Raw genomic sequence first — 27704 nt, forward strand, 5'->3', positions numbered from 1 at the left:
CTGATAATATCGGTATCACTGAAGTTCTCTCTGAGGCCGGCGTCCATTTGCCTGCATACATTGTTATACGAGATGTCTGACGAGTGGTCCCCAATCTGGCCTCCGTGGATCTTGAACTCGCGGGGCTGGATACATGGGAGTCCTACCATCGGGTATGTACTGCTGTGAGATGCCCGCTGAGATCGTTCAGTCTGGTGCAGAGGTGGTGGTGGAATGGTGTTGCCCTGTGCACTAGGTGGGGCCATATCAGTGGGCTGTGTGGGTGTTGTCATGTACTGTTGTATTTTTCTGCTAAGTGCTTCATACTCTGCAAGCATTTTACTTAGATCAGTGCTTGCTCTAGGTTCTGCCCCCTTAACACCCCCTATATCAGCTGCAGCATGTAGTGGCATCAGGTAAGTGCTATTAGTGGTCAGTGTCTGTTCATCAGTGGTGGGTGAATGTGATACATGTGTAAGGTGAGTGTTTGTATCAACATCAGTTGTACATACAGTAGTGCAAACCTGTTTTGCTGATTTTACAGTCTCTAGCAATGACAATAGCTTACTCATACCTTGGTCCTCAGTCTCAAGCAAGGCTTCACTTGACATGAAGGCATTTATGTACTCAAAACAACCCTCACTGTCCTCCAGATCCAGTTCAGATGAGTCTTTACCTTGTACCGGCCCGATGACCTTGGCAATGTGGAACAGTTCATCAGTAGGTAGTGTGATCAGGTCTCTTCGGATGTCCCACACCAAGCGTTTCCTTGTACGATCCGCCATGCCCTCGCTCTCTGTCACCACTTCCGTTGCAGCCTCGACCTCAGGATGGAAATAGTTGTCTCCAGATCACCTGGCACGCGCCTCCTGCCTTGTCGTCCGTGGATGTAGCAGCCGCCAGCCTCTAGCCCAACGCTGCCTGGTCCCAAAGGTCCTGAGATGATTGGATCAGCCTCCCCGTGTCACGTGAAGCCGATCCCGGACGAGCCCCCAAGAATCTGTTGCAAGTCTCAGCTCCGGAAACTCAACAGCCAGATTACTGTGAATACAGGAAACAAACAAGAGAGTCGGGAATTGCGTGTCTTCTCTGCCAGCTCCTCTGTATGTGTGTTTATTGACAAACATTCAATATTCAATGTTCACAACCAATTGTTTTGTTATATCAAAAGAAACAAATCAAAGTCTTAGTATTACTTTTTCATATGGTCTCTTTCTTTCATCATTTCCACCATTTATCTTTTGCATTTAGTCTGTTTTAACATTCAAAATCCCTCATTTACATTCTTTCATGCAGCAACACAGTTAAATCTAGTAACAGTTTACTCAGATAATGCACATATATGCAAACTTTAACTGTTTCACAGTTTAAAACATTCGTGACACTTGTTTTAATTTCTGTTCCTCATAAATGAGCAATATAAAGCATTAACAGCTATACGGGCCGCCATTACCCGTCTCTCTGCACGAGCTGATCACGTGATCAGTAAGCGCGCCAAGCGCGAGTCCAGAGTGAGCCTTAAATGAAGCATTTAACTTAACCGTTTAACTTTTCAACATAAATATGTATCTCAAATTGGCTAAATAATACCGTTAAACTTCAATAGACAACTTATTAGAAGTATGTACAGCATTTTTCACTACTAAACAGCCTTCACAACACAAAAGTGCACAACAACAAAGTGCACAATTTTCACATAACTTCACAAATAGATCTAATTATACATCGCGATGAAACACGTTACAAACTTTACACATTTTCCCCAAATGTTCGTATTATTTACCTGCGAATACAGGAAACAAACAAGAGAATCGGGAATTGCGTGTCTTCTCTGCCAGCTTCTCTGTATGTGTGAGCGGCAGCTGCAGATACAGTCCATATACGCGATCTTCCCATGTCAAAATAAAAGTCTGCTCAGACATTGTATAGAAAAGGTTAGAGCCCTTTTAAGTGTTCAGTGCACAAAATAAAATAGTTATCTTATTGGTTACCCTTTTAATATGTCTACATTTTCTGTGGGCACCACACCATACCTAGGCCAAACGTGACAGCTATCAGCCACATTTGGCCCAAACGTTCTTGCTATCTGGGAGGGAATTAACGCTGGAATAACAGAAACAAAAAGTCTTTCATAGGCAGCAGGAGAGCACGGACCCAGGGCAGCGCAAAGAGGGGAGAACTCCTCAGCAAGTGCAAGTTGGCCAGCGGAGAGCGTCCGGGGATGGGCGAGCCGCCGTAGGCAGGTAACGGGAAGACTGAGCAAACACAGAAGAATCTTGACGGATGACTTACAAATCAGGACAGGACAAAACTAGACAGGATTTGACTTGACTTAGACTCGCTACAGACTTGAAACACAGAGAAACAGCAGGTATGAAGAACAATAATCTGGCGAAAAGCCCAGAAACACGCAGGTAGAAATAGAGAGGGAAATCAGAGCGAAGGGAAAAAAGGTGCCGCATCAATCAGCGCAAGCCCTGATTGAGATAGCGAACAGCTGGGGGAGAGAGAGAGAAGAATGACATAGAGAGAAAGGATAGATGATGAGAGTCACACCCGACTCGTGACATGGTCATTCACTCCCCCACCTACAATTCTTGAATTTGAATTTAATTTGAATTGATGTCAAAAATCTAGAATTACAATTCAAATATGAATTAAATGAAAGAGAATTGCAATTCAACACAAATTCAAAGAAATTAATTTACATAAGTGAAGTGTTTAACAAAGAAGCTTTACACTACATGTCAGATGTGATTTCATTACATATTCTATAAATGATATTAGTTTGAACTACTTGTACAGATTACATTGTGTTATTTGATTACTTTGAAATGAAAATAACATTTTGAACAAAACTAATTAAACATTGAGGGAGTAATTTATTTCAAGAATTTGATCATTATCCATATGTTGGAACACAATGTATGCAGGGTTGAGGAGTGACTAGTTATGTGTGATGAAATAATGCTATTAGATTACAAAATTTGTGTAATTGTATGTGAGATTCAACACATTCTTTCTGTTGAATGACTGTCTGGAATGTCTTTGAATTGCCATGAATTTAATTCCACTTCCTGTCATTCCAACTCCAATTCAAATTCAACTTCCTGTGGGGCGGAGTCAATTCAATTCAAATTCCAACTCATGAATTGAATGGCGGCCAATTCTGAAATTCTGAATTGTGCACAAGCCTGACGTGTACTTTGGTGTAGATCCTTTTGCGGGACTTTTCCCTTAATCCCGTTATCGCTGACCGTTACCGCACGCTCCCGCGACCCGTGTTTATTCACAGTAATTCTGATATTGTAGGCTTTCTTATTTTTGCACATCAGGGAGCTGCTCTCAATATGTGACACTTTTGAATGAGTGCTCAGTGTTTACTTTCTCTTTCGATTTTGCAATCACGCGGACTCTGCGTAAGTACATATCTTGTAAAACGTAAAATCTTACATATTCAAATGTATATAAAAATAAATTAATAACAAACATCAGAAAAAGAGGAAACAATGAAATCCTCATAACATTTTGAACACTGAGTAGACTATTTTAGTTTTTTCATATGCTTGTGCCACTTGTCCTTCTATAATGTTACTTGGCAATATTTTAAGTATAATATTATTTTTGGTATTTTGCAAAAAAAAGCAGGGGAGCAGGGGCTAATATGTTTTGAGTCAGAGACCTTTGCGGGACCCCGCCCACTCCCGTGGAAATATATGTTATGTTGTCCCGATCCCACCCGCAAAAGCAACCTATATAGATTTTTTTACTACATCGATCTTATTATTCTTAACAGAAAAGCAAGCATCGGCTGCTGCATGAATGAAAATATGAGTACATGAACAAGATGTTTATTTTTCTATATTATAGGTACAAAATAGTAGCAGTTTTAAAAAATCTACAGTATAAATAACAAAAATTATAGGACACAGTTCTTTCTTAGTCGTGTAGACAATAAATGCAGCCATAATCAAAGTAGCTACTCTTTCAATATTCAAAGTGCAAATAGAGACCGAATCTTTCAAGCATGATACAGAGCTATAGACAACTACAAAAGTCATTATAGCCGACATATTAATAACAGCTTAGATATTTTATGTAGCCTAATTTGCGCGCATTGGGGAGCCGCTCTCTAAAGTGGGGTATTAAAATTGCTTTTTGAATGCGCGTGCGTGTTTTACTTTTGGTTTCGTTTTAACGACCGCCTGAAACTCTCAGCAGCGCTGAGTGTCCATTTGATGTGAATGAATGCCGCGTTGTACAATACAGGAGGCGCCAGAATTGTATTTGACAGAATGTGCGTGCTGTAACACTAAATGTAAATGACCTTTTAACTGTCCACAATAATGAATCGTCATATCATACATCCCTTTGCAATGCAGTTTGTGCAGATCCTGAACAGAGGTTGTATAGTGTGGTACAACAACTAGAGTAACGGTCAAAAAACTGTGTGCACCTTCCCTCCAGCAACACCTGTTACCTGCGAGAAGGTTTCCACCTATATTCTGTCAACAATTACCCAACTGGACACACACCTACATGACAATTTAAAGTAAGGACATAAATGGCTCTTACAGTGTCAAATGACAATACATGTGACCATAAATGCAATGAAAATATTCAATTGTACCAAGAGATAAGATTCTTTTTGTTTGTTTTTCTTGTTAGTTATTAGCCCAATATCATATAGAAATATCTTATTTTACACTTTAAGATTGTGAAATAAACTCAAGTATTCAGCATATATTTGAAGACAAAAAATAATGTTTGGAAATTGTGAATTTTTATTTCTGCAAATGGTTGTAATTAACTATTACAACCTTTAAAAAGCCTTTTGTAAAAAGTTTAATGTAATAATTGAATTACGATTAGAATATGACCACATATTATATGGAGCAATTATCATTGAAAGCTGTATGCAAATATCCATAATATCATTGAGATGAAGATAAATCTTCCTGTAATCTGGCCTGTTATTAGTAGGGAATATTTTATTCTAATACTGTATTCATCACTATTTCCTCTTGATGCTGTGAATCCTTCCGCTCTGCAAAATAATTGAACACAAAAGCATTTACTGAGCTCTCATGACTAAAGAGTTTGTTCCAGATCAATGTGAATAATCTCAAATACTCACCAGCTCTTCTTGCACAGATGATCTGAAGAAGAATGAAGAATCACAGTAGGAGCAGCAAACACTGCAGTCTTAAGAACAATCAAAATCTCTACATAAAAGATGTGTAGACAGATGATAGACACAATCGAGAGAGAGAGAGAGAGAGAGAGAGAGAGAGAGAGAGAGAGAGAGAGAGAGAGAGAGAGAGAGAGAGAGAGAGAAACAATCAATCAGTGAAACTAGGAATGAATTCAAACATTGAAAAATTTTTGACAAAGCATTCCAGATACTGTTTCAGCATTAATGAACTGCATGTAAAGTTGTGCCGTACCTCTGCTGATGTGTGAGAGTGATGATGAACCTTGTTCAGGGGCTGCTGCTGGAGTTTGTCTTGATGTCGTCTCAGAGTTTGAGCTGCTGAGTGGAATCTGTGTTGAATCGACCAGAGCTGCAGAAGATGAACGTTCAGATCATAATTCTGTAACATCAACATCATAATTACATACTTGATCATTGTGAAATGCAGTGTTTCATCATCAGTGTTTACAGTGGCAGTTGTTGGGAAGAGAGGTGTTGCAGGGCTGGGTGTTTATGATAATGTGTTACCTAGTGACACATTTGACCTGCTCTTTAATGAATGTGAAAATAGATCTCTTTCATGCCTTATTACACTTTAATTGTAAAATTCCATTACTAATTACATCAAAAATCCTGTAGCCTGGTAAATACATGTAAACCCAGTCAGTTATGCATTAAATAAACGTGCAGTCGGTCTTAAAGGGACAGCAAAGAAAATCACTCACTGCTCTTGACTGAATCAGATTTGGATCTTTAATAAGAATCAGTTCACAACTTATTTCAAACAGTGAAGACTATGCAGTGTTTCAGTTATTTTGTAACTACTTTTTGTCTTAGAAATTATGTTTTAGCTATTTTTAAACTACTGTTAAAAATTGACCATATGAAAAAAAACAGCATATTAAAATGGGCTGGAAATAAAAATCACACTTATCACAGCAATAATCAAAAGATGAATATTTATTAATGAGTACAATTATAGCCATGGATTACAGCCATATAGATATTACAGTTTTCAAGCATATCAAAATGTTAGTTTAAACGTTTAACATATATATGCGCTGTTAGACTGGACTTCACTTGCATTGCAAACATCTTAAAATAAGCTGACTTTTTGCATGTAAAGGTAATAGTAACTAGGACCCGATCACACCGAATGCGCCTTTTAGTTTTTAAAATGCAGGCGCACAGCACTGCCTTTTTTGGTGACTTTTAAAAAAAGAGAAGTGTGCTGCATATTAGCAGAAACCCTAAAAAATCCAGCTCCGGGTTACCCACGACAGACACCAAAAGATTCTTCTCCATTTCTTGCAGTCTCCGGACTTTTTAAGCAACAGTAAACTTTTGTCACCACAACAGAAGGCCCTCCTCTCCATTCATTCGATTGGACAATGGAAAAAAAAATGTGAATGACGTTGAGTAACAGCAAAAACGCGAGTCACCTGGGGCGCATAAGCAGCGCAGAACACTCACTGCCAACAGAAAATCCATTCAAAAAAAGGCACCTCTCACTGCAAAAAACGTGTTATTTCGTGTCAGTTTTAAATATCATTTAAAAGGCCATTTTAAATATAATTTAAAATTATACTTCAGTTAAATGTGGTGTGTACCAGAGCTGCTTTTCTTTAGAAAAAGACAATATTTCTTCATTAAGTAACTTTGACGTCACAAATATCGATTGTTTTCTTAGCACCCCCACATATTGGTCTAGGCCCCGTTAGCCCCGGTAGAGGAAATATTCTGGCGCCTGCCTGCAGATTAGAAGCGACGCGGCGAAGAACGCGACACACTTTTAGGGAGCTTAGGAAACTGAGTTTATGTTGTGGACATTGCGCGATATGAACATTGACGGTTTTTCATAGCGCATGCCTTGAGTGACTTCCTGTTCCCTATCAGTCGGTTCCTTCGACGTCTCGTCGAGACCGACGAATTGGGATATCGCCTGGATAGACCAATCTACTTCGTGTGTATACAAACGAGCCAATGAATATTGGCATGCATGATTGCAGCCAGCTGCGGCTGATCACAGCGTGAGCATATAATGCGCAGCAGGTGCATGCATCATCAAGCTTTCGCTTCGGAGCTGGACCATTCTTCAGTGGGACGAGTCAGAAGCAACACTTACCTCCTTTTTCTCTTTTGTGTTGGCGGCACGGCGCTTCAGCGGCGTGGTCTTCCGTGTCGAGTGGAAGCACACAGCTGGTCTTCACCATCCACCTTCTGTGTTGCTGCGGCCATTTCCCCTGTGCGCCTCAGCACTAAAAGAGCAAATTCCTATAAGAGCAATTTCCGAAAAGAGTGAATTTCTAAAGGAGCTCCACGGGTTGAGCGTCTTTTTAAAGACGAGGCAACATGCCTTTCTCCCCGTGCGTTTCTGGGTGCGGCCGTTTCCTGGCGCCGGGTGATGGCCACGGGCCGGGCGGAGAATCTTTTGTTTGTTTTTTCCCCGCCCAAATACTCGACAAAAGAGCAAATTTATCTATCTCTGGGTCCCCAAGCGGGACTGCGGGGAGTGCGCAGGTCACCCCTGTGCCTCACCCATCCTCCCCCCTCGCCAGCGAGCGACGATGGGCGGTTCGAGAGCACGGCAAGACGGACTACTCACGCACCATCGGCTCATGCGCAGGTAAGCGTCTCACACACTCAACATACAGACGCTCTGACCCTGCTCCGGTCCGGCAACGAGACTGTGAGGCAGGGTCCCTGCCCCCCCCTTCGCTGCACCCCCGCGGGTACGACGGTGGTCCCCCTTGTGCCACTTGTTCATTTTCTGGGAGCTTGGAAAGAGCTTCCCAGCCCATCTTGCTGGCTCCTTTGGACCATCACTTTCGGCTATGCGATTCAGTTCGCCCGGCGCCCTCCCAAATTCAGAGGTATCCACTTCACCTCAGTCAGGGCCGCAGATGCTCCCATCTTGCGTGCAGAGATCGCTTCCTTGCTGGCGAAGGAAGCGATACAGCCCGTACTTCATAGTACCCAAGAAAAGCGGCGGGCTTCGGCCGATCTTGGATCTACGCGTCTTGAACCGAGCCCTTCACAGGCTACCGTTCAAAATGCTCACTCAGAAACACATTTTCAGATGTGTCCGTCCCCAAGATTGGTTTGCAGCGATCGACCTGAAGGACGCGTACTTCCATGTCTCAATCCTTCCACGCCACAGACCCTTTCTGCGGTTCGCGTTCGAAGGCAGGGCATATCAGTACACGGTCCTGCCCTTCGGGCTGTCCCTCTCCCCCCGTCTCTTCACAAAGGTCGCGGAGGCGGCCCTTGTTCCCCTCAGAGAACAGGGCATTCGCATTCTCAACTACCTCGACGACTGGCTCGTCCTAGCACAGTCTTGGGTTCAGTTATGCGAACACAGGGACCTGGTGCTCGCACACCTCAGCCAGTTGGGTCTTCGGGTCAACTGGGAAAAGAGCAAACTCTCTCCTACACAGAGAATCTCTTTTCTCGGTATGGAACTGGACTCGGTCAGCCAGACAGCACGCCTCACGCAGGAACATGCTCAGTCAGTGTTGAACTGCCTGGACACATTCAAGAGCAGGACAGTGGTCCCACTGAAACAATTTCAGAGGCTCCTGGGGCATATGGCAGCAGCTGCGGCGGTTACACCGCTCGGGCTACTCCATATGAGACCGCTTCAACACTGGCTCCATGGCCGAGTCCTGAGGAGAGCGTGGCTTCGCGGCTCTCACCGGATTCAGATAACACCGGCTTGCCTCCAGTCTTTCACCCCGTGGTCAGACCTCTCATTTCTACGGGCAGGAGTACCCATGGAACAGGTCTCCAGGCATGCTGTGGTACACACAGATGCCTCCACCACCGGGTGGGGAGCCACGTACGACGGACAGGCAGTTTCAGGGGTTTGGACGGGCCCCCAGCTGACTTGGCACATCAACTGCCTCGAGTTGGTTGCAGTACGTCTCACCCTGCTCCGCCTCAAGGGGCACCTACGTGGCAATCACGTGCTGGTCCGTACGGACAATATTGCGACCGTTGCGTACATCAACCGGCAAGATGGTCTACGCTCCCGTCGCATGTCGCAACTCGCCCGTCATCTCCTCTTGTGGAGTCAGAAGCATCTGAGGTCGCTTCGTGCCATTCACATTCCCGGGTTGCTCAACCGTGCGGCCGACGTGCTCTCACGAGCTGCGCTTCCCGGAGAGTGGAGACTCCACCCCCAGTCGGTTCAGCTGATTTGGAGACGCTTCGGCGAGGCTCAAGTAGATCTGTTCGCCTCCCCGGAGACAGCCCACTGCCAGCTCTTTTTCTCCCTGACCGAGGGCACACTCGGCACGGACGCACTGGCATGCAGCTGGCCGCGGGGCCTCCGCAAATATGCATTTCCCCCAGTGAGCCTTCTCGCACAGGTACTGTGCAAGATCAGGGAGGACGAGGAGCAGGTCCTTCTGGTAGCCCCTTACTGGCCCACTCGGACCTGGTTCCCCGAACTCATGCTCCTCGCGACAGCCCCTCCCTGGCAAATCCCTCTGAGGAAGGATCTTCTGACTCAGAGACGGGGCACTTTATGGCACCCGCGTCCAGACCTCTGGAAATTACATGTCTGGTCCCTGGACGGGACGCGGAGGTTCTAAGTGACCTACCCCAAGGGGTAGTTTACATTTACATTTACATTTATTCATTTAGCCGACGCTTTTATCCAAAGCGACTTACAATTGGGAATACAACAAGTGATTCATCCTAAGGAGGCAGATCAACATAGGAAGTGTTCAAAAATACCATATATCAGGTGTTGTTAGAAGAGTGCAGGCTAGAAGGAGAAGATCAAGAAAGAGAGGAAAAACAGGCTAGAAGGGAGGATATATATATATTTTTTTTTTTTTTTTTTTTTTTTTATTGAGTCAGATAGTGTCGAAAAAGATGGGTTTTCAGCAGTCGTTTGAAAGCTGTTAAGGAGTCTGCATTCCGGATAGGGGTGGGAAGATCATTCCACCAGGCAGGAACGTTGAACGAGAATGTTCTGGACAGTGATTTAATACCTCTCTGTGGTGGTACAATGAGGCGTCTTTCACTAGAGGATCTCAGTCTTCTGGAAGGAGTGTAGATGTGTAGTAGTGAATGGAGGTAGGCAGGTGATGATCCGGTGGCTGTCCTATAGGCCAGCATCAGTGTCTTGAATTTGATGCGTGCTGTAACCGGTAGCCAGTGCAGGGATATGAAGAGAGGTGTAACATGGGCCTTTTTGGGCTCGTTGAAGACCAGTCGTGCTGCTGCATTCTGAATCATTTGTAGAGGCTTGATTGTACATGCTGGAAGACCAGCTAAAAGAGCATTGCAGTAGTCCAGCCTGGAAATGACCAGGGCCTGGACGAGGAGTTGTGTAGCATGCTCTGTTAGGAAGGGCCTGATCTTTCTGATGTTGTACAATGCAAACCTGCAAGATCGAGCGGTCTTAGCTATGTGGTCTTTAAAAGTCAGTTGGTTGTCAAAGATAACACCCAGATTTCTGGCTGAAGTTGATGGGGTAATTGTTGATGAACCTAACTGGATGGAGAAGTCATGCTGTAGAGATGGAGTGGCAGGAAAGATAAGGAGTTCCGTCTTTGCTAGATTGAGCTGTAGATGGTGTTCCTTCATCCATGCAGAGATATCCGCTAGGCAACCTGAGATCCGTGCAGCTACCGATGGATCGTCTGGTTTGAAAGAAAGATAGAGCTGTGTGTCATCAGCATAGCAATGGTAGGAGAAGCCATGTGCCTGTATGATGGGGCCCAGAGATGTAGTGTATATGGAGAAGAGGAGAGGTCCAAGAACTGAACCCTGAGGAACCCCAGTGACCAGTTGATGAGTTTTGGATACCTCGCCTCCCCAGGCCACTCTGAAAGACCTACCAGAGAGGTAGGATTTGAACCAGCGAAGAGAAGTCCCTGTAATACCCAGCATTGAGAGGGTGGACAGGAGGATCTGGTGATTCACAGTGTCAAAAGCTGCAGATAGGTCCAGCAAGATGAGTACCGATGATTTGGACTCAGCTTTTGCCGTCCGCAAGGCTTCAGTGACAGACAGTAGCGCAGTCTCAGTTGAATGGCCGCTTCTGAACCCTGATTGGTTAGAGTCCAGTAGATTGTTCTGTGAGAGGAATAAGGATAGCTGGTTGAAAACAGCCCATTCCAGTGTTTTTGCTATGAATGGAAGGAGGGAGACAGGTCTGTAGTTGTCTATGAGTGAGGAGTTAAGTGTAGGTTTTTTGAGCAGTGGGGTTACCCGGGCCTGCTTAAATGTAGTGGGAAAAGTGCCTGTGAGAAGAGATGTGTTGATGATGTGTGTGAGCGCCGGTAGGATTGTAGGGGAGATTGCTTGGAGAAGGTGTGAGGGGATAGGATCTAAAGGACATGTCGTCGGATGGCTGGAGAGGAAAAGTTTGGTTACTTCTGCCTCCGAGCAAGGACAGAAGGAGAAGTGGGGGGTTCCAGCCGTGATTGTGGTCAATTTTAGTTCCTGTATGTGTGGAGCTGAGAACTTATTATTGATCGATGTAGTTTTGTCTGTAAAAAATGTGGCGAAATCATCAGCTGTTATAGAAGTTGTGGGAGGTGGTGGAGGGGGACAAAGCAGTGTATTAAATGTTTTGAAAAGGTTGCGTGCGTCCGGGGAATTGTTGATCCTGTTGTGGAAGTATGAAGATTTGGCTGTATGTACTTGGGTAGCGAAAGATGAGAGCATAGACCGATACATACTGAGGTCGGATGGATCCTTAGATTTGTGCCATTTTCTCTCAGCTGCCCTAAGTTTGGAACGATGCTCACGAAGAACATCGGATAACCAAGGGGTTGTCGGAGCAGATCGTGCTGGCTTGGAGGAGAGAGGGCATATAGCATCTAGACAGGAGGTAATAGTGGAGCATAAGGTGTCAGTTGCTGCATTAGTGTCCAGGGATGAGAAGTGAGTAGGAGAGGGAAGGGAGGAGGATACTAAAGAAGAAAGATGGGAGTGTGAGAGAGAGCATAGGTTTCTTCTAAAAGTAACAGGTAGAGGGGTTGGGAGTGCACAAGTAGCAAGATGTAGGTCAAATGTAATGAAGAAGTGGTCAGAGATGTGTAGGGGTTTGACCACAATATTGTCTGAAATACAATTTCGCATGTAAATGAGATCAAGTTGGTTGCCAGATTTATGAGTGCATGTAGTGATAACACGTTGTAGATCAAATGAAGCTAGAAGTGAATTGAAGTCAGCAGCATAGGGTTTGTCAAGGTGAATGTTGAGGTCCCCAAAGACTAGAAGTGGGCTGCCATCCTCTGGAAACGAGGACAGCAGCCCATCCAGCTCTTCTAAGAAGATGCCAAGTTGAGTAGGAGGGCGGTAGATTACCACAATGTGGAGTTCGATAGGAGATGTTACAGTGATTGTATGAGATTCAAATGAACTATAATTGCATAGAGGAGAATGGGTTGAGTATTTCCAGTTGTTAGAAATAAGAAGTCCCGTCCCCCCACCCCTTCCAGTCTGACGAGGGGTGTGAGAGAAGGAAAAGTTATTAGAAAGAGCAGCTGGGGTTGCAGAGTCTTCTGGACGAATCCAGGTCTCAGTCAAGCCTAGAATGCTCAAACCAGATTGCACAGAAAATGCTGAAATGAAGTCAGATTTGTTGACAGCTGATTGACAGTTCCAGAGTCCAACCGTGAAAGAGAAAGGTTCAGTGGAAGAAGTGTCGATAGGACGCAGGTTAGAAATATTGCGTCGACGTGTGCGTGTGATATTAGTGCGGTGTGAAGAGACCACCGGAATGAGTTGGAAACACATGATAGAGGAGGACAGAAAGAAGAGTGAAATAAAGGAGAGGAGTACTTAAGTGCGTTGTCGGTGTCGTTGCTCGGAGAAGTCGCGCAGGAAAAGTCGCAGTCTTTACTCTCGTCGGTCTTCACGCGAGGAGGCTGAACGCTTCCGCTGACGCTTCAGCGTCAGCTGTTCTGACGCAGTTAAATAGACAACCAAACAGTGCTTCAATGATAAAAGCTAGGGACGCCTCCTAGGCTCAGTGAGCCGCGAATGTCTCGCCCGCACGCAAAATGGCTCAATCGAAACTCAAAAAGCAACAGCTTCGCACTTGTAATAGCTCCAGAAGGGAACGATATGACAAAAACAAAAGCTTCCCTTGGCCGTACGCTCAGTTATCAATTTTAATGATTGCAATAAAAACTAGAATTTAAAGCAAAAACAATCGCAGGACAAATAACAGAAGAACACTCCTTTTCTAACAGTGAATAGATGTAAATAAAACAAACGAATAATTAAATAGAACAACAGAGTACTTTAAGAAGCAGCTCAAATTTAATATTAACCAATAAGTAAATAGAAACTACAGAGTGCGTTTTAGAAGCAGCTCAAAATTAATATTAACCAATAAGTAAATAGAAACTACAGAGTGCGTTTTAGAAGCAGCTCAAATTTAATATTAACCAATAAGTAAATAGAAACTACAGAGTGCGTTTTAGAAGCAGCTCAAATTTAATATTAACGAATAAGTGAATAGAAACTACAGAGTGCTTAAGAGAACAGCGGCTTAAAATTAATACTTAGGAATAAGTAATTAAACAGAAACGACAAAGTGCTTTTAGCAGCAACTCTAAGTAACGACCGCCTAGTGAAATAGTATTAAAGTAGACACTTACGCGCCGTCGTTCTTTCTCGTCTGAGGACTGAACTCACTTTCCCGCAGTATGGAAAGTAAGCAAACTATTTAAGCAGTATTCTCGCTAGCCACGCCTCCTAGGCTCAGTGAGCCGCGAATGTCTCGCCCGCACGCAAAATGGCTCAATCGAAACTCAAAAAGCAACAGCTTCGCACTTGTAATAGCTCCAGAAGGGAACGATATGACAAAAACAAAAGCTTCCCTTGGCCGTACGCTCAGTTATCAATTTTAATGATTGCAATAAAAACTAGAATTTAAATCAAAAACAATCGCAGGACAAATAACAGAAGAACACTCCTTTTCTAACAGTGAATAGATGTAAATAAAACAAACGAATAATTAAATAGAACAACAGAGTACTTTAAGAAGCAGCTCAAAATTAATATTAACGAATAAGTGAATAGAAACTACAGAGTGCGTTTTAGAAGCAGCTCAAATTTAATATTAACCAATAAGTAAATAGAAACTACAGAGTGCGTTTTAGAAGCAGCTCAAAATTAATATTAACCAATAAGTAAATAGAAACTACAGAGTGCGTTTTAGAAGCAGCTCAAATTTAATATTAACCAATAAGTAAATAGAAACTACAGAGTGCGTTTTAGAAGCAGCTCAAAATTAATATTAACCAATAAGTAAATAGAAACTACAGAGTGCGTTTTAGAAGCAGCTCAAATTTAATATTAACCAATAAGTAAATAGAAACTACAGAGTGCGTTTTAGAAGCAGCTCAAAATTAATATTAACCAATAAGTAAATAGAAACTACAGAGTGCGTTTTAGAAGCAGCTCAAATTTAATATTAACCAATAAGTAAATAGAAACTACAGAGTGCGTTTTAGAAGCAGCTCAAAATTAATATTAACCAATAAGTAAATAGAAACTACAGAGTGCGTTTTAGAAGCAGCTCAAATTTAATATTAACCAATAAGTAAATAGAAACTACAGAGTGCGTTTTAGAAGCAGCTCAAATTTAATATTAACCAATAAGTAAATAGAAACTACAGAGTGCGTTTTAGAAGCAGCTCAAATTTAATATTAACCAATGAGTAAATAGAAACTACAGAGTGCGTTTTAGAAGCAGCTCAAATTTAATATTAACCAATAAGTAAATAGAAACTACAGAGTGCGTTTTAGAAGCAGCTCAAATTTAATATTAACCAATAAGTAAATAGAAACTACAGAGTGCGTTTTAGAAGCAGCTCAAATTTAATATTAACCAATAAGTAAATAGAAACTACAGAGTGCGTTTTAGAAGCAGCTCAAATTTAATATTAACCAATAAGTAAATAGAAACTACAGAGTGCGTTTTAGAAGCAGCTCAAATTTAATATTAACGAATAAGTGAATAGAAACTACAGAGTGCTTAAGAGAACAGCGGCTTAAAATTAATACTTAGGAATAAGTAATTAAACAGAAACGACAAAGTGCTTTTAGCAGCAACTCTAAGTAACGACCGCCTAGTGAAATAGTATTAAAGTAGACACTTACGCGCCGTCGTTCTTTCTCGTCTGAGGACTGAACTCACTTTCCTGAGGACTGAACTCACAATAGTTGACACTATTACTTCGGCGTGAGCGCAGTCTACTAGACATGCCTACGCCCTTAAATGGAACCTGTTCGTCGATTGGTGTTCCTCCCGTGGGGAGGACCCCCGAAGATACCCGATCAGAGCCGTGCTTTCCTTTTTGCAGCAAGGGTTGGGGCGTAGGCTGTCCCCCTCAACCCTGAAAGTCTATGTGGCTGCTATATCTGCTAACCACGACCTCGTAGAAGGAAGGTCGGTAGGGAAGCACGATCTGATCACCAGGTTTCTTAGGGGCGCCAGGAGGTTGAATCCCACTAGGCCCCCTTCCGTGCCCTCTTGGGACCTGTCGCTAGTGCTCACAGCACTGCAGCAGGCTCCCTTCGAGCCTTTGCAGTCAGTAGAGCTGAAGTTTCTCTCAATGAAAACTCTGCTCCTGCTTGCATTGGCTTCCATCAAGAGGGTAGGAGACCTGCACGCATTTTTGGTCGACGATTCGTGCCTAGAGTTTGGCCCGGCGGATTCCCAGGTAACACTGAGGCCCCGGCCTGGTTATGTGCCCAAGGTTCCCACGACTCCCTTCAGGGACCAAGTGGTGAGCCTGCAAGCGCTGCCCTCGGAGGAGGCAGACCCAGCCCTGGCTTTGCTTTGTCCCGTCCGAGCACTAAGATGCTACGTTGACCGGTAACAAAGCTTTAGGACCTCAGACCAGCTCTTTGTGTGTCATGGAGGCAGGCAGATGGGGAATGCCGTCTCCAAGCAGAGGATGGCCCACTGGATAGTGGATGCCATTACCCTGGCCTATCAGGTTCAGGGTGTGCCCTGCCCCCTCAGGCTGAGAGCACACTCGACTAGGAGTGTTGCATCCTCCTGGGCATTGGCTCGTGGCGCCTCGCTAAATGACATTTGTAGAGTGGCGGGCTGGGCGACCCCTAACACATTCACGAGGTTCTATAGCCTTCGTGTAGACACAGTCTCCTCCTGTGTTCTCACCTCAAACGGGTAGGCACAGAGAGGCCTCGGGTCGGCTTGCTATATTGCTCCAGAGTAACCTAAGAGTAGCTCTGTCGAGCTCCTCCACCGAGCTTGACGACCGACGTAGCGGAACGTCAGGCGTCAGGCCCTCACTCGATGAATCCTTCAGAACCGGTAGAGGGCTAGGCTCTACGTAGAGACTTAATTGCATCTCTTACAAATTCCACATTGCGCCCTAGAGGCTGTGTGTTTCCCCGGTAGAACTTCTACCAGTATATGAGGGTTCAATCACCTCCAATCTTCCATATAAACCTGAATTGAGTTATATGTGTATTGCTCCGAACCTCCTATCGGAAGGACGTGAGCTCCACATATTCCCAGTGCTCCAGTTTCACTGAAATGGATGGTGCGAGCCCCTGGCCAAAGCCAGTAACGGGACCCAGGGGGGCCCGCTCAGGACACTGGAAGGGGCAGCAGCCACGGCGCTTTGTTAGGGATCCCAATTCGTCGTTCTCGACGAGACGTCGAAGGAACCGACTGATAGGGAACGTCTCGGTTACGTATTGTAACCCTCGTTCCCTGAAGGAGGGAACGGAGACGTCTCGTCCTGTCGCCGAGGCTCCTGTACCACCGCTGTACGGCCGGGCCTGTCCCAGCTCCTCAGCGAAACCTTGATGATGCATGCACCTGCTGCGCATTATATGCTCACGCTGTGATCAGCCGCAGCTGGCTGCAATCATGCATGCCAATATTCATTGGCTCGTTTGTATACACACGAAGTAGATTGGTCTATCCAGGCGATATCCCAATTCGTCGGTCTCGACGAGACGTCTCCGTTCCCTCCTTCAGGGAACGAGGGTTACAATACGTAACCAAGACGTTTGTCGTAGTGCATGCCTTGAGTTGAAGCTCCGTCAAGTTAAACTATTATTTTCTATTTTTTTTAATCTAAAAACAATTCTATACACCATCATTTTTTGTTTTTCATAACATTTGAATTTACCCCCTGTTGTGTTTTACAACAAAAACAATCGGAACGCCTTGTCATCGTTAGTTTTTATTTGCTTTCCCCAGTCTGTTTCTAAGTTAGCTTATAGCCCATTTAGCATTGCCAGTGTGGTTGTGGCTAATCTCGCATACATTCTTTATTCTCTATTCACACATATTTCAAAAACAATCAATCAGTGAAACTAGGAATGAATTCAAACATTGAACAATTTTTGAAGATGAACGTTCAGATCATAATTCTTGTACATTGTTACATTGTAAAATGTACAATACATTGTTTATTCTCTTTTCACACACATTTCAACTGTTTACTCACTGTTACTTGCTTTAATAGCGAATTTGTGTCTACCTTTGAGTGCAGGTGAAGACACGGGTCTCGGTCATGTCCCAAGTGCAGCTCGAGCTGGAGGCCGTGGAGAAGCAGATCTAGGGGTTGCTGACCAGGCAGGTCCGGCGCACCCAGGACACGATCCTCCCAGATGTCGTTCACTCCGCTGTGATCGTCGGAGACTCCATCGTCCGGTACGTTCGTGCTAACTTAGCTAACGGTAAAGTGCACACTCATTGTTTCCCTGGTGCTCGCGTTCTCAATGTTTCTTCACAGATACCTGCCATCCTGAAGGACGATGTGAGCGTCGATGCGATCGTCTTGCACGCGGGGGTGAACGACGTCAGGCTGTGGCAGATGGAGGTCTTGAAGAGGGATTTCGGGAGCCTGATCGAGACGGTACGCAGCACATCGCCCGCAACGAAGATCATCGTGTCAGGACCGCTTCCCACGTATCGACGTGGACATGAAAGGTTCAGTAGACTTTTCGCTCTAAATGAATGGTTGTTGTCATGGTGTAAAGAACAGAAACTGCTCTTTGTTAATAATTGAAATCTTTTCTGGGAGCGTCCTAGGCTTTTCCGTGCTGATGGCCTGCACCCTAGCAGAGTCGGAGCAAAACTCCTGTCGGACAACATCTCCAGGACACTGCACTCCATTTGACTACTAAGCAAATCTCCAAATAGTTGCAATGATGGCTTTTGTTCTGCACATTTAAACGATAGTATTGGTGCTGTCCAATCTATAAAGACTGTGTCTGTTCCTCAAATAGTGAAGTCAAAACTAAAATTTAATGCAGGATTTAGAAAAAAATCTAATCGTGATTAAACCAGAAAAATTCACAATAAATGAACAAAAACAATTTTTAAAGCTTGGGCTCCTAAACATTAGACATTACTCGCACCCAAAGCACTTATTGTAAATGAAATGATCACAGATAATAGCTTTGATGTCTTATGCTTGACTGAAACTTGGCTAAAATCAAACGATTATATTGGTCTGAATGAGTCTACTCCACCAAACTACTGTTATAAGCATGAGCCCCGTCAGATTGGTCGTGGCGGTGGTGTTGCAACAATATATAGTGATATTTTCAATGTTACTCAGAAAACAGGGTACAGGTTTAATTCATTTGAAGTACTTCTACTTAATGTTACTCTGTCAGATATGCAAAAGAAATCTCTCCTATCTCTTGCTCTGGCTACTGTGTATAGACCGCCAGGGCCGTATAAAGATTTCCTAAAAGAATTTGCAGATTTCCTTTCTGACCTATTGGTTAATTTTGATAAAGCATTAATTGTTGGAGATTTTAAAGTCCCCCAAGTTGCACGTGAGAAGCTGAGATCTACAGAGAACGATCAAAGCAATGCAAATGCACCTGTTTGTTCAGTTGATTTGAAGCATTGCTGCGCACCAATAACATAAACATCACCCTATTCCTATATTAGAATCCTATATTAGAGTAGTTTCACACATTTTCTCATTCAAACAGGAACCACACACATCCATTACCACCCCGTCACGATAAAAAACATGACGGGGTGGTATGTGACTGGGTGGTAAATTTCCTCCCAAAATGGCCGCAGATCTCCCATGTGGTCAAGTTTCTTACCTAGCATGCATGCATTTAATCTGAAATTTGATTTTCTTTACATTAATAATGTAAAAGAATTAATAAAAAACAGTTTTCCCTATCTACTTTGTGTGTAGGGTGTGGTAGGGTTAAGCTTGACGGACCCTGTCTAACATGAAATAAACATCAAATAAACAATGTAAAAGAATGTCATTATTTTCCTGCTTTTGTTCTTGGTGTCTGTAAGGCTCAAATGATGTCACTTCCTCTTTGTGATGTCATTTAAAGCAACAGTACATTAATTATAGAAAAAGCAAGTTAGCATGACGGGGTGGTAAGTTAAACTGAGGAACACACAAATCATAAAATATTTACAAAAAATTTTATTTTATTTTGAATAAATATAGCTTATGTAAACAGGGACAAACATATAATGCTGAAAATAATAAAAGTTTGAAAAAATATATAACTTATTTGGTGACATTTTAGATCAAAATATCATGTTGGTCGACACGGACATGTGAAATTGGCTATGTATTAATGAAAAATGATTAAAAAACAGTATGTTATTTTTTAAGAATAGTGTTCTATCATATATCATGTTAACAAGAACACTTGAATTAATAACTTTAAGCTTTGAAAACACACTTTAGGACATTTTTGTGCCTTAAGCATCTCATCAAACGTTGCGGACCCAAATGGGACCCGTTTGGTAGAATTACTCAGAAGCTGTTGCCCCATCAAGCTAAAAAAGGTTAGAGAAAAATGTACTTGTTACGGAGTGCCCGGCGGCCCCACTAGAGGGAACTTCAGTGTTGACTCTTTATGTTATGTGTTGTCTCAACCCACCATGTTTCACTCTTGTCTGTGTGTCTTGTTCCTATTGGTTCCCCTGGTTCATGTGTCAGGTTCCCATTCGTTGGTTTTGTCATGTGATCCCTTATGTTGATATAAAAGGCCACTCCTTCCCCTCTGTGTTTGCTGATTGTTGTTTAGCATTTATTCGTTAGTGTTTATCTTGTTCAGAGTCTCCTTGTTTTCCTAGCCTAGTCCCAGTTCTGTTCTGTTTCCTAGTCTGTTCTGTTACCTGTTTTTGATGCAGAAAAGTTAGTCCATGCATTCATGACGTCTAGACTCGACTATTGTAATGCAATACTAGGTGGTTGTCCTGCTTCTTCAATAAATAAGCTACAGGTAGTCCGAAATGCAGCTGCTAGAGTCCTTACCAGATCAAGAAAATATGATCATATTACCCCAATTTTACGGTCTCTACACTGGCTACCTATTAGCTTCCGTATCACTTACAAAATATTACTTCTTACATATAAGGCCCTAAATGGTTTAGCTCCTGTATACCTAACTAGTCTCCTACTACGCTACAATCCCTCAAGCTCCCTAAGGTCGCAAAACTCTCGACTTTTAGTAGTACCTAGGATAGCAAAGTCCACTAAAGGAGGGAGAGCCTTTTCACATTTGGCTCCCAAACTCTGGAATAGCCTTCCCGATAATGTTCGGGGTTCAGACACACTCTCTATGTTTAAATCTAGATTAAAGACTCATCTCTTTAGCCAAGCATTCACATAATGTATCTCATAACGTTGTACTTCAGTTATATCTGATCACATACAGATCAACATTGTCCAGCTTGGGCTAAACACATCATTTTTGCTTGGTTGGAACAGCAGCTACGCTAATTATTTCCATCCCGTGGTAACTAGGAATTACACACGATTCAGTCTGGATTCAGAATACCCGACAAGAGATCATGCCAACCCCTCAGAGGACCGCCGATGATGCCAGCCTTGAAACAACATACACCACTAAACAAATTTACTACAAGTTTGATTGCAACACATAATCATTACTAATAGTGTTCATCATCTGGTTTTGATAACACCATTACTGTTTTTAATATTTATATCATATGTACATCGACTTAACATACAGTAGTCACCACTACTAATAAGCTACTTAATATATTGTAGTAGCCTACATTTTTGTACAGCCACTTTGCAACGATTTGTATTGTGAAAAGTGCTATACAAATAAACTTGAATTGAATTGAATAGGAATAATAAGAATAATGGAACTTCCGGAGTAAACCGGATGTGAAAGAGCTGTTCTTCACATGTAAACATCATAATGCAATTAAGTCCTTACTCTGATTATTGGAAATTTTTCCAAAATCATTATTCGTGCGCATGTAAATTTAGCCACTGTTTAGTTTAACCGCAGTAGAGCAGAGATCATCTCTGAACCCAGATTAGACTGGTGGGTATGAAATTACACGTCTTTTTTTTTTTTTTTTTTTTTTTACGTGAGCTGCTGTGTGCCATTAAAAAGTTATAAGTTCAGCCTTTGTACTGAATAAAAATAAATAAATAATAATAATAATAATAATAATAATAATAATAATAATTTTAATCCATTTTGTAGCCAACTGGAATAAAACTGGAATAAATCCAAAACTAGAGCCAAAATAAAACTGAAATGAACGTTAATAATAAACAGTAAGGAGTGAATAAATTAAATAATAATTACTAAAGCTCATGTGAAAGCCATATTTCGGTAGATTTTGAAATAAGGCACTAGCCTGGCTAACGCCAAACCAAGTCATGACAAGTTCGTCATGAATCGTAGTCTGGGAACCACGTTCATTTACCTGTATTTGAGGCGTGGTTTACGAATGCCCAGAGCTGTTTATTGGGCGATACAAATGACTATCAAATGCGCCTGCGCATAGCTCATAGCCAATCGTTTCAATTATACCGGAAAATGTTTGTAGAGAAAATGCCAAAAGTTGCTCTTTTTTTCAAAATAAACTTGCATTCTAAACTACTTAGAACACTTTCTAAGGCTGCATCGAAAGATAACTTGGCGTCTGCTGCCATGCTGGATCCATATTTATAAACAAACTGCTTCAATGAGTCGCATAGAAGGCGTCATCGTCTTGCTGCTCCCTCCCCGTTCTGTGATTGGTTCCCTATCTGAGGTGAAAATTAGACTAGCAGCGTGAATAAAATCGTGTTGCGCGCAAGGCAGTATGGGGAAACCCAGGCTAATAAGGTCCATTAAAAGTCAATAAATCCTTGATTAATATGAATGTTTGAATTAAAAACCAAGTCTCCACATAGTATTCAATAAAAAATATAATGCATGAAGTTATTAAATAACAGCAGAGTTGATTTTGGTAAGATCGAACTTATTTTAGCTAATAAAGGTATTTCAGCTATCATTTTGTTAGGGTGGTTACACAAATTTTATTCTTCCAGAAAACCTTCACTCTTTCTGCTTTCTAACAGTCTCATGTGGCCATTAACATTTAATTTTAATTTCAATGTGGCTTTAAGCATTGGTAAAGTTTAAGGGCGGTAAATGTGGTATTTACATAGAATAATCGTAATATGAGTTTACCTTATGGTACAAACCCAGAGACTCTGCTGGTTACATCAGTAATAAAACAAGCATTTTCCATTCGAAACTTGTGGTTGCATTTCGGGGCAAAGCAAAAACAACATTGTCAAACAACAATATAAAATACGGGGAACTAGTTAGGTTATGCTACAAGTAAGTGTACTACAAATTATAGAATTAGAAAATACTATAACTTGATAAACTGTTCTGAGTGATGACGTTAAATGTCTCAGACAGCACCTGTAGTCCCATTTAGCAACTTGTTAGTCTTTTTTAAGAAAAATAACAGTAAAAAAAAAAAAAAAATCAGTAGTGGGCTGTAACTGGTGTGTTTTATGTTGTACAATAAAACGTGAAAGTATCTTGAGCTTGTGTTAACCGCAGACCTTATTTAAAGGATTCAACCGAGATCCCATTAAAAAAACAAAAACAAAAAAACATTGACTTTGGGATGATGGAAGCGTTTGGGTTTTTGCCTACAAAGTGACGTTTAGTTCCCCCACTCTATATGCTTTGAGGTAGAGACCTACGCTGGATCTTACTTTTCTGCTGTTTTTTCAAATCAAAATTATATTGGATGACAATGATCCAGATATACACTTTTTCAGATTACCAAATCTGGATAACATTGCATTTACACAAATGTGACCCTGGACCACAAAACCAGTCAAAATTGATATTTATACATAATCTGAAAGCTGAATAAACAAGATTTCTCCTGATGTATGGTTTGTTATGATAGGACGGTATTTGGCGATTTATAACTGTTTGAATATCTGATATCTGAGAGTGCCAAAAACAAATCAATATATTGAGAAAATCGCCTTTAAAGTTGTCCAAATGAAGTTCAATGCATGTTACTAATCAAAATTAGGTTTTGATATATTTACAGTAGAGCTTTTTCTAAATATCTAAACAAGTTCTATGCTTAATTTCCTAATGATTTTTGGCATAAAGGAAAAAAAAAAAGATAATTTTGATCCACACATTGTATTTTCGGCTATTGCTTCAAATAAACCTCAGTGACTTAAGACTGGTTTTGTTGTCCAGGGTCACGAATAACTTCTGTCTGGTCCATCTCTGATGATTGTGCCAAAGTAGTTTGAACAGTGATTAAGAAAAAAAAAAAAAATACATATAACATTTTTTATTGAAGTTTAAATTTTTTATTACATGTTTGTTGCTAAAATCCAACCCTTTGCTGGAATCAGTATCATCCTAATTTTTGCATCAAAGGTATTTCAATCTTACTTAAAAGTTTTGAACAACAAACCGACAAATTGATCCCGACTAAAATGTTGGGATCTTGATCTGTAAAGATGAATGTTGGCTCAGATTGATTATACTGTAGAAAATGACTGTTAAATTTGAACTTTTAAGATCATGTTACATAAAAATGTTACAGATTTTGCTGTCAAATTTAAATTGCTTCATTATTTACTGTTAGATTGTAAAACTTTGTTTTTCTTCTGTCAGACTGAAAAAAAGTCCTACAGTCCACCAACAGTCCTTAGTGGTACTGATATTATGAGGATGTAAAATGATTGATGAGATTTTCCTTACCTTGTTTCTTGACAGTATATGTGGCTGAGGTCTTGACTTGATCTCTGTGAGTAACATTGCATCTCCACTCTCTGTTGTCATCTTCATTCAGGAGTGTTGTAGTCAGAGTGATGATACAGTGTCCTGATAAGAGTAATATCTGATATCTGGAGTCTGATATCAGTTTAACACCAGCCTGATTCACCCAGAACAGCTCAATTCTCTCAGAACGGATCCAATCTTCACAATAGACTCCAGTATATAATGAATACAACTGACAGGAGAGAGACACAGAGCTGCCTGGACTGATCTCAGTCTGTGAGGATGATGAAGAGACTGAAACACAAAATAACACACAAATCACACACTTTTCAATCTTCATGAGAAATTAAACTAAAAATCTGCACTTTTTGAATGGAAAACATAATCGTAAAATCACCGTGAAGAACATGCAGGTAAACACATGAATCAGCTGCTTGGTAGTGTTGTCCATTCACATATTGTTGGCAGCTGTAAAGTCCATAATCTTCTTTTGTGATGTTCTTGATGTTCAGAGAGCAGTCAGACCCCAGACTCAGTCTCTCATGACTCTCTGTGTCATTCTTCTTTATCCCTCCAGCAATCAGTTCAACTGTTGCTGAATGTCTGTTATCATAGATCCATGTAGTTGATTTGCAGTCAGGAAGAGCATTATTACAGGGCAGACAGACATTTTCACCAGAACTGATGAACACATTATCCTCTCCACTGATATCTGAAACACAAGAACATTTAAATGATTCATTGTGTTATATTTTAATAAATGAAATAATAATAATAATAATAATAATAATAATAATAATAATAATAATAATAATAATAATAATAATAATACACATTTCTCTTTATCAGAGAGCTATTCAAGTAATTCAAGATACTTTTAAAATATTTTAGCATTAGATGTTTGAGTGTGAAACTGTCCAGTTTTAGTGGATTCGGGAATAATCCTGAAAAAATAATATAGTTTGAAACAAGAATAAACTGGTCATGTTAAAAATGAACTCTTTCTCAGACTAATCACACTAAAAGTATTGTAGGGAAAGTACAGCTGTCTTTACCTGGGAGAAGTGAAGAGAGAAAGATCAGTCCCAGCAGACACAGATGACACTTAGCAGCCATTTTCTCTTTCTGTCAGTCTTCCTCTTCATTATATGCTCACAACTCTGTCTTTAAATACTAGCAGCTCTTCCTGTGTTTAACTTCCTCTGATCTGATTGGCTGAGTGTTTATTTCTGACACGAGCTGCATTTGACTGACACTATATCACTGCATGATGGACAAGTGTTGAATCAGCTTCATATTCTGACTGATCTTCACTGTTTCTGCTGATATTTGCTCTGAATTTCACCTCAAACATGAGACTCATGATTGACGTTTTCAAATATGCACTGACACAAAGAAGAAAATTAAATCACAATGAGTGAACATATAAAGGAATTTTTTTTTTTGTTTGTTTTTTTTTTGTTCTGCAACTGACTATAATAATAGAAATTATGGAATCAGCATTTAGTCAAACAAACTATGGCTTTTTAAGTTTTACAGTGACCTTTTTTAGGCTTTCTTATAGTGTTAAAATGATTGATCCATTCTACATGTTTGTAACTAAAATAGTGTATTAATTCTAGCAGTTGTAGTGTTTCAGATCTGTGATCTCACTGTTGAGTTTAACCGCAGTAGAGCTGAGATCATCTCTGAACCCAGATTAGACTGACAGGTGTGAAATGACACTTGTTATATTTTCTCTAAATAGGCTGCTAACAATAGCATTAGTTCAGCCTGTTTAAGAAACATAAGTTAAACCTAGTTTTTTTTTTTTTTTTACATTCCAAATAATTAACGTTAGAATTCGAATGAAGAAAATTGTAATTCCCAAAGACCTTTAAACAAACAAAGAGTAATCTATTAGTTGGTTGCACATTTAACAAGGGCTGTAGATTTAATGCATTATGTTAATCATTTAGTTATGAAAATGATTAATGCCTTTAACCTCCATTTGTCATCTTATATATTCTTACATTTGACTGGTGACAAACATGATGCAGAAGAATTTTTATTTCTGAATATGGTATTTGAAATAAAAACATATTGCAGCATAGGCAGGGAATACAATTATTTGTATATTTTCATAATAAAGGATTTGTCTCTGCTCTGAAATAAAGTGTATCAATAAAAAAATAAATCTAAATCACAAAGTCAGTTTAACAGTTTAACCGTAGTAGAGCTGAGATCACCTCTGAACCCAGATTAGACTGGTGGGTGTGAAATGACACTTCCTCTCTCTTTTTTCCTTCACGTGAGCTGCTGTGTTCCATTAAACTCTCCTCAGTTAACAGTGGAATAAGTTCAGCCTTTGTACTGAATTAAAAAATAATAATAATAATTTTAATTCAAGTTTAATTATGAAAGTGAAAGTTACATATGTGCAGCCAAATATGGTGTCCCATACTCCATGTGTGCTCTGCATTTAACCCATCCAAGTGCACACACAGCAATGAGTAGTTAACACACACACACACGCACACACACACACACACACACACACACACACACACACACACACACACACACACACACACACACACACACACACACGCTGTGAACACAAACTTCAGTTTCAGTGTCTTGCTCAAGGGTCTCGTCTCTGGTCATCACTCCTCCACCTACAGCCCCTGCTGATACCGAGACTCTAACCTAAATCCAATTTGGGCCACGACTGCCCCGAAGAAAATACAATCTGACAACAAAATCATTTTGAATAAAATTTGTATTCAATCTTTATCACATGAAATTAATCTACAGTATGTGAGCACATTAGAGTAGAGCGGGACACAGCTGATCACGGGGCTAGTTTGTCACACAGTCAAGCATGATGAAATTTAGGGCCAGATTTACTAAACAGGGCAAATTAGCATTAGATCACAATTCCATAAAAAACACAGATGGGAGGGGACATTCTGGGTGTGATTTACTGACAATGTGTACATTTAAGAAAACACAGACACAGCCAGATCCACAGATGCACCAGTGCAATCTACCAAGAGCAGTGCAAATTACCGCCTGCTTAGGACTTGGTTTTTTTGAGGCCGCTGCGTGATTGACTTTAAAGGGGTCCTATTATGCTCTTTTACAAATTATTTGGTTTGTTTTCAGGGTTGCACTAGAACATGCTCTCATGCTTGGTGGTTAAAAAAAAAAAAAAAACACTTTATTTTTCACATAATTTACATTATTGCAATAGCTTTCTACCCAGGCCGGCATTAATGGCTCCATTAGTTCCGGGTTTGATGAAGGTCCACCTTCTAAAAAAAAGGGATTTCAGTACTGCCACACCCCTCCCCAGGGCAGCAAGTTCTGTTCAGCAACTGTGCAAGCTAGATTAAAGTAAATCTTATATTTTGAATGTGAAAGACACTGACAGTATTTATAATGGCACTGAACAATACCATTAGGGATCAATTATAAAATATGTGGTTTTGTGTAA

The 27704-nt window shown here is 41.2% G+C and overlaps 1 protein-coding gene across 1 annotated transcript; it reads right to left on the reverse strand.

Annotated features, from left to right (window-relative positions):
• Nucleotides 1-5025: 5025 nt before the first annotated feature.
• On the reverse strand, nucleotides 5026-25342 carry LOC141341063 (uncharacterized). The gene is made up of 6 exons (XM_073846240.1): nucleotides 25282-25342; nucleotides 24624-24938; nucleotides 24206-24520; nucleotides 5427-5543; nucleotides 5117-5204; nucleotide 5026 (listed from the first exon to the last, which is right to left on the reverse strand). Coding segments are annotated over exons 1-6 (897 nt in total).
• Between the last annotated feature and the right edge of the window lie 2362 nt (nucleotides 25343-27704).

Source organism: Garra rufa, chromosome 1 (assembly GCF_049309525.1).
Source record: "Garra rufa chromosome 1, GarRuf1.0, whole genome shotgun sequence".
NCBI classification, from domain to species: domain Eukaryota; kingdom Metazoa; phylum Chordata; class Actinopteri; order Cypriniformes; family Cyprinidae; genus Garra; species Garra rufa.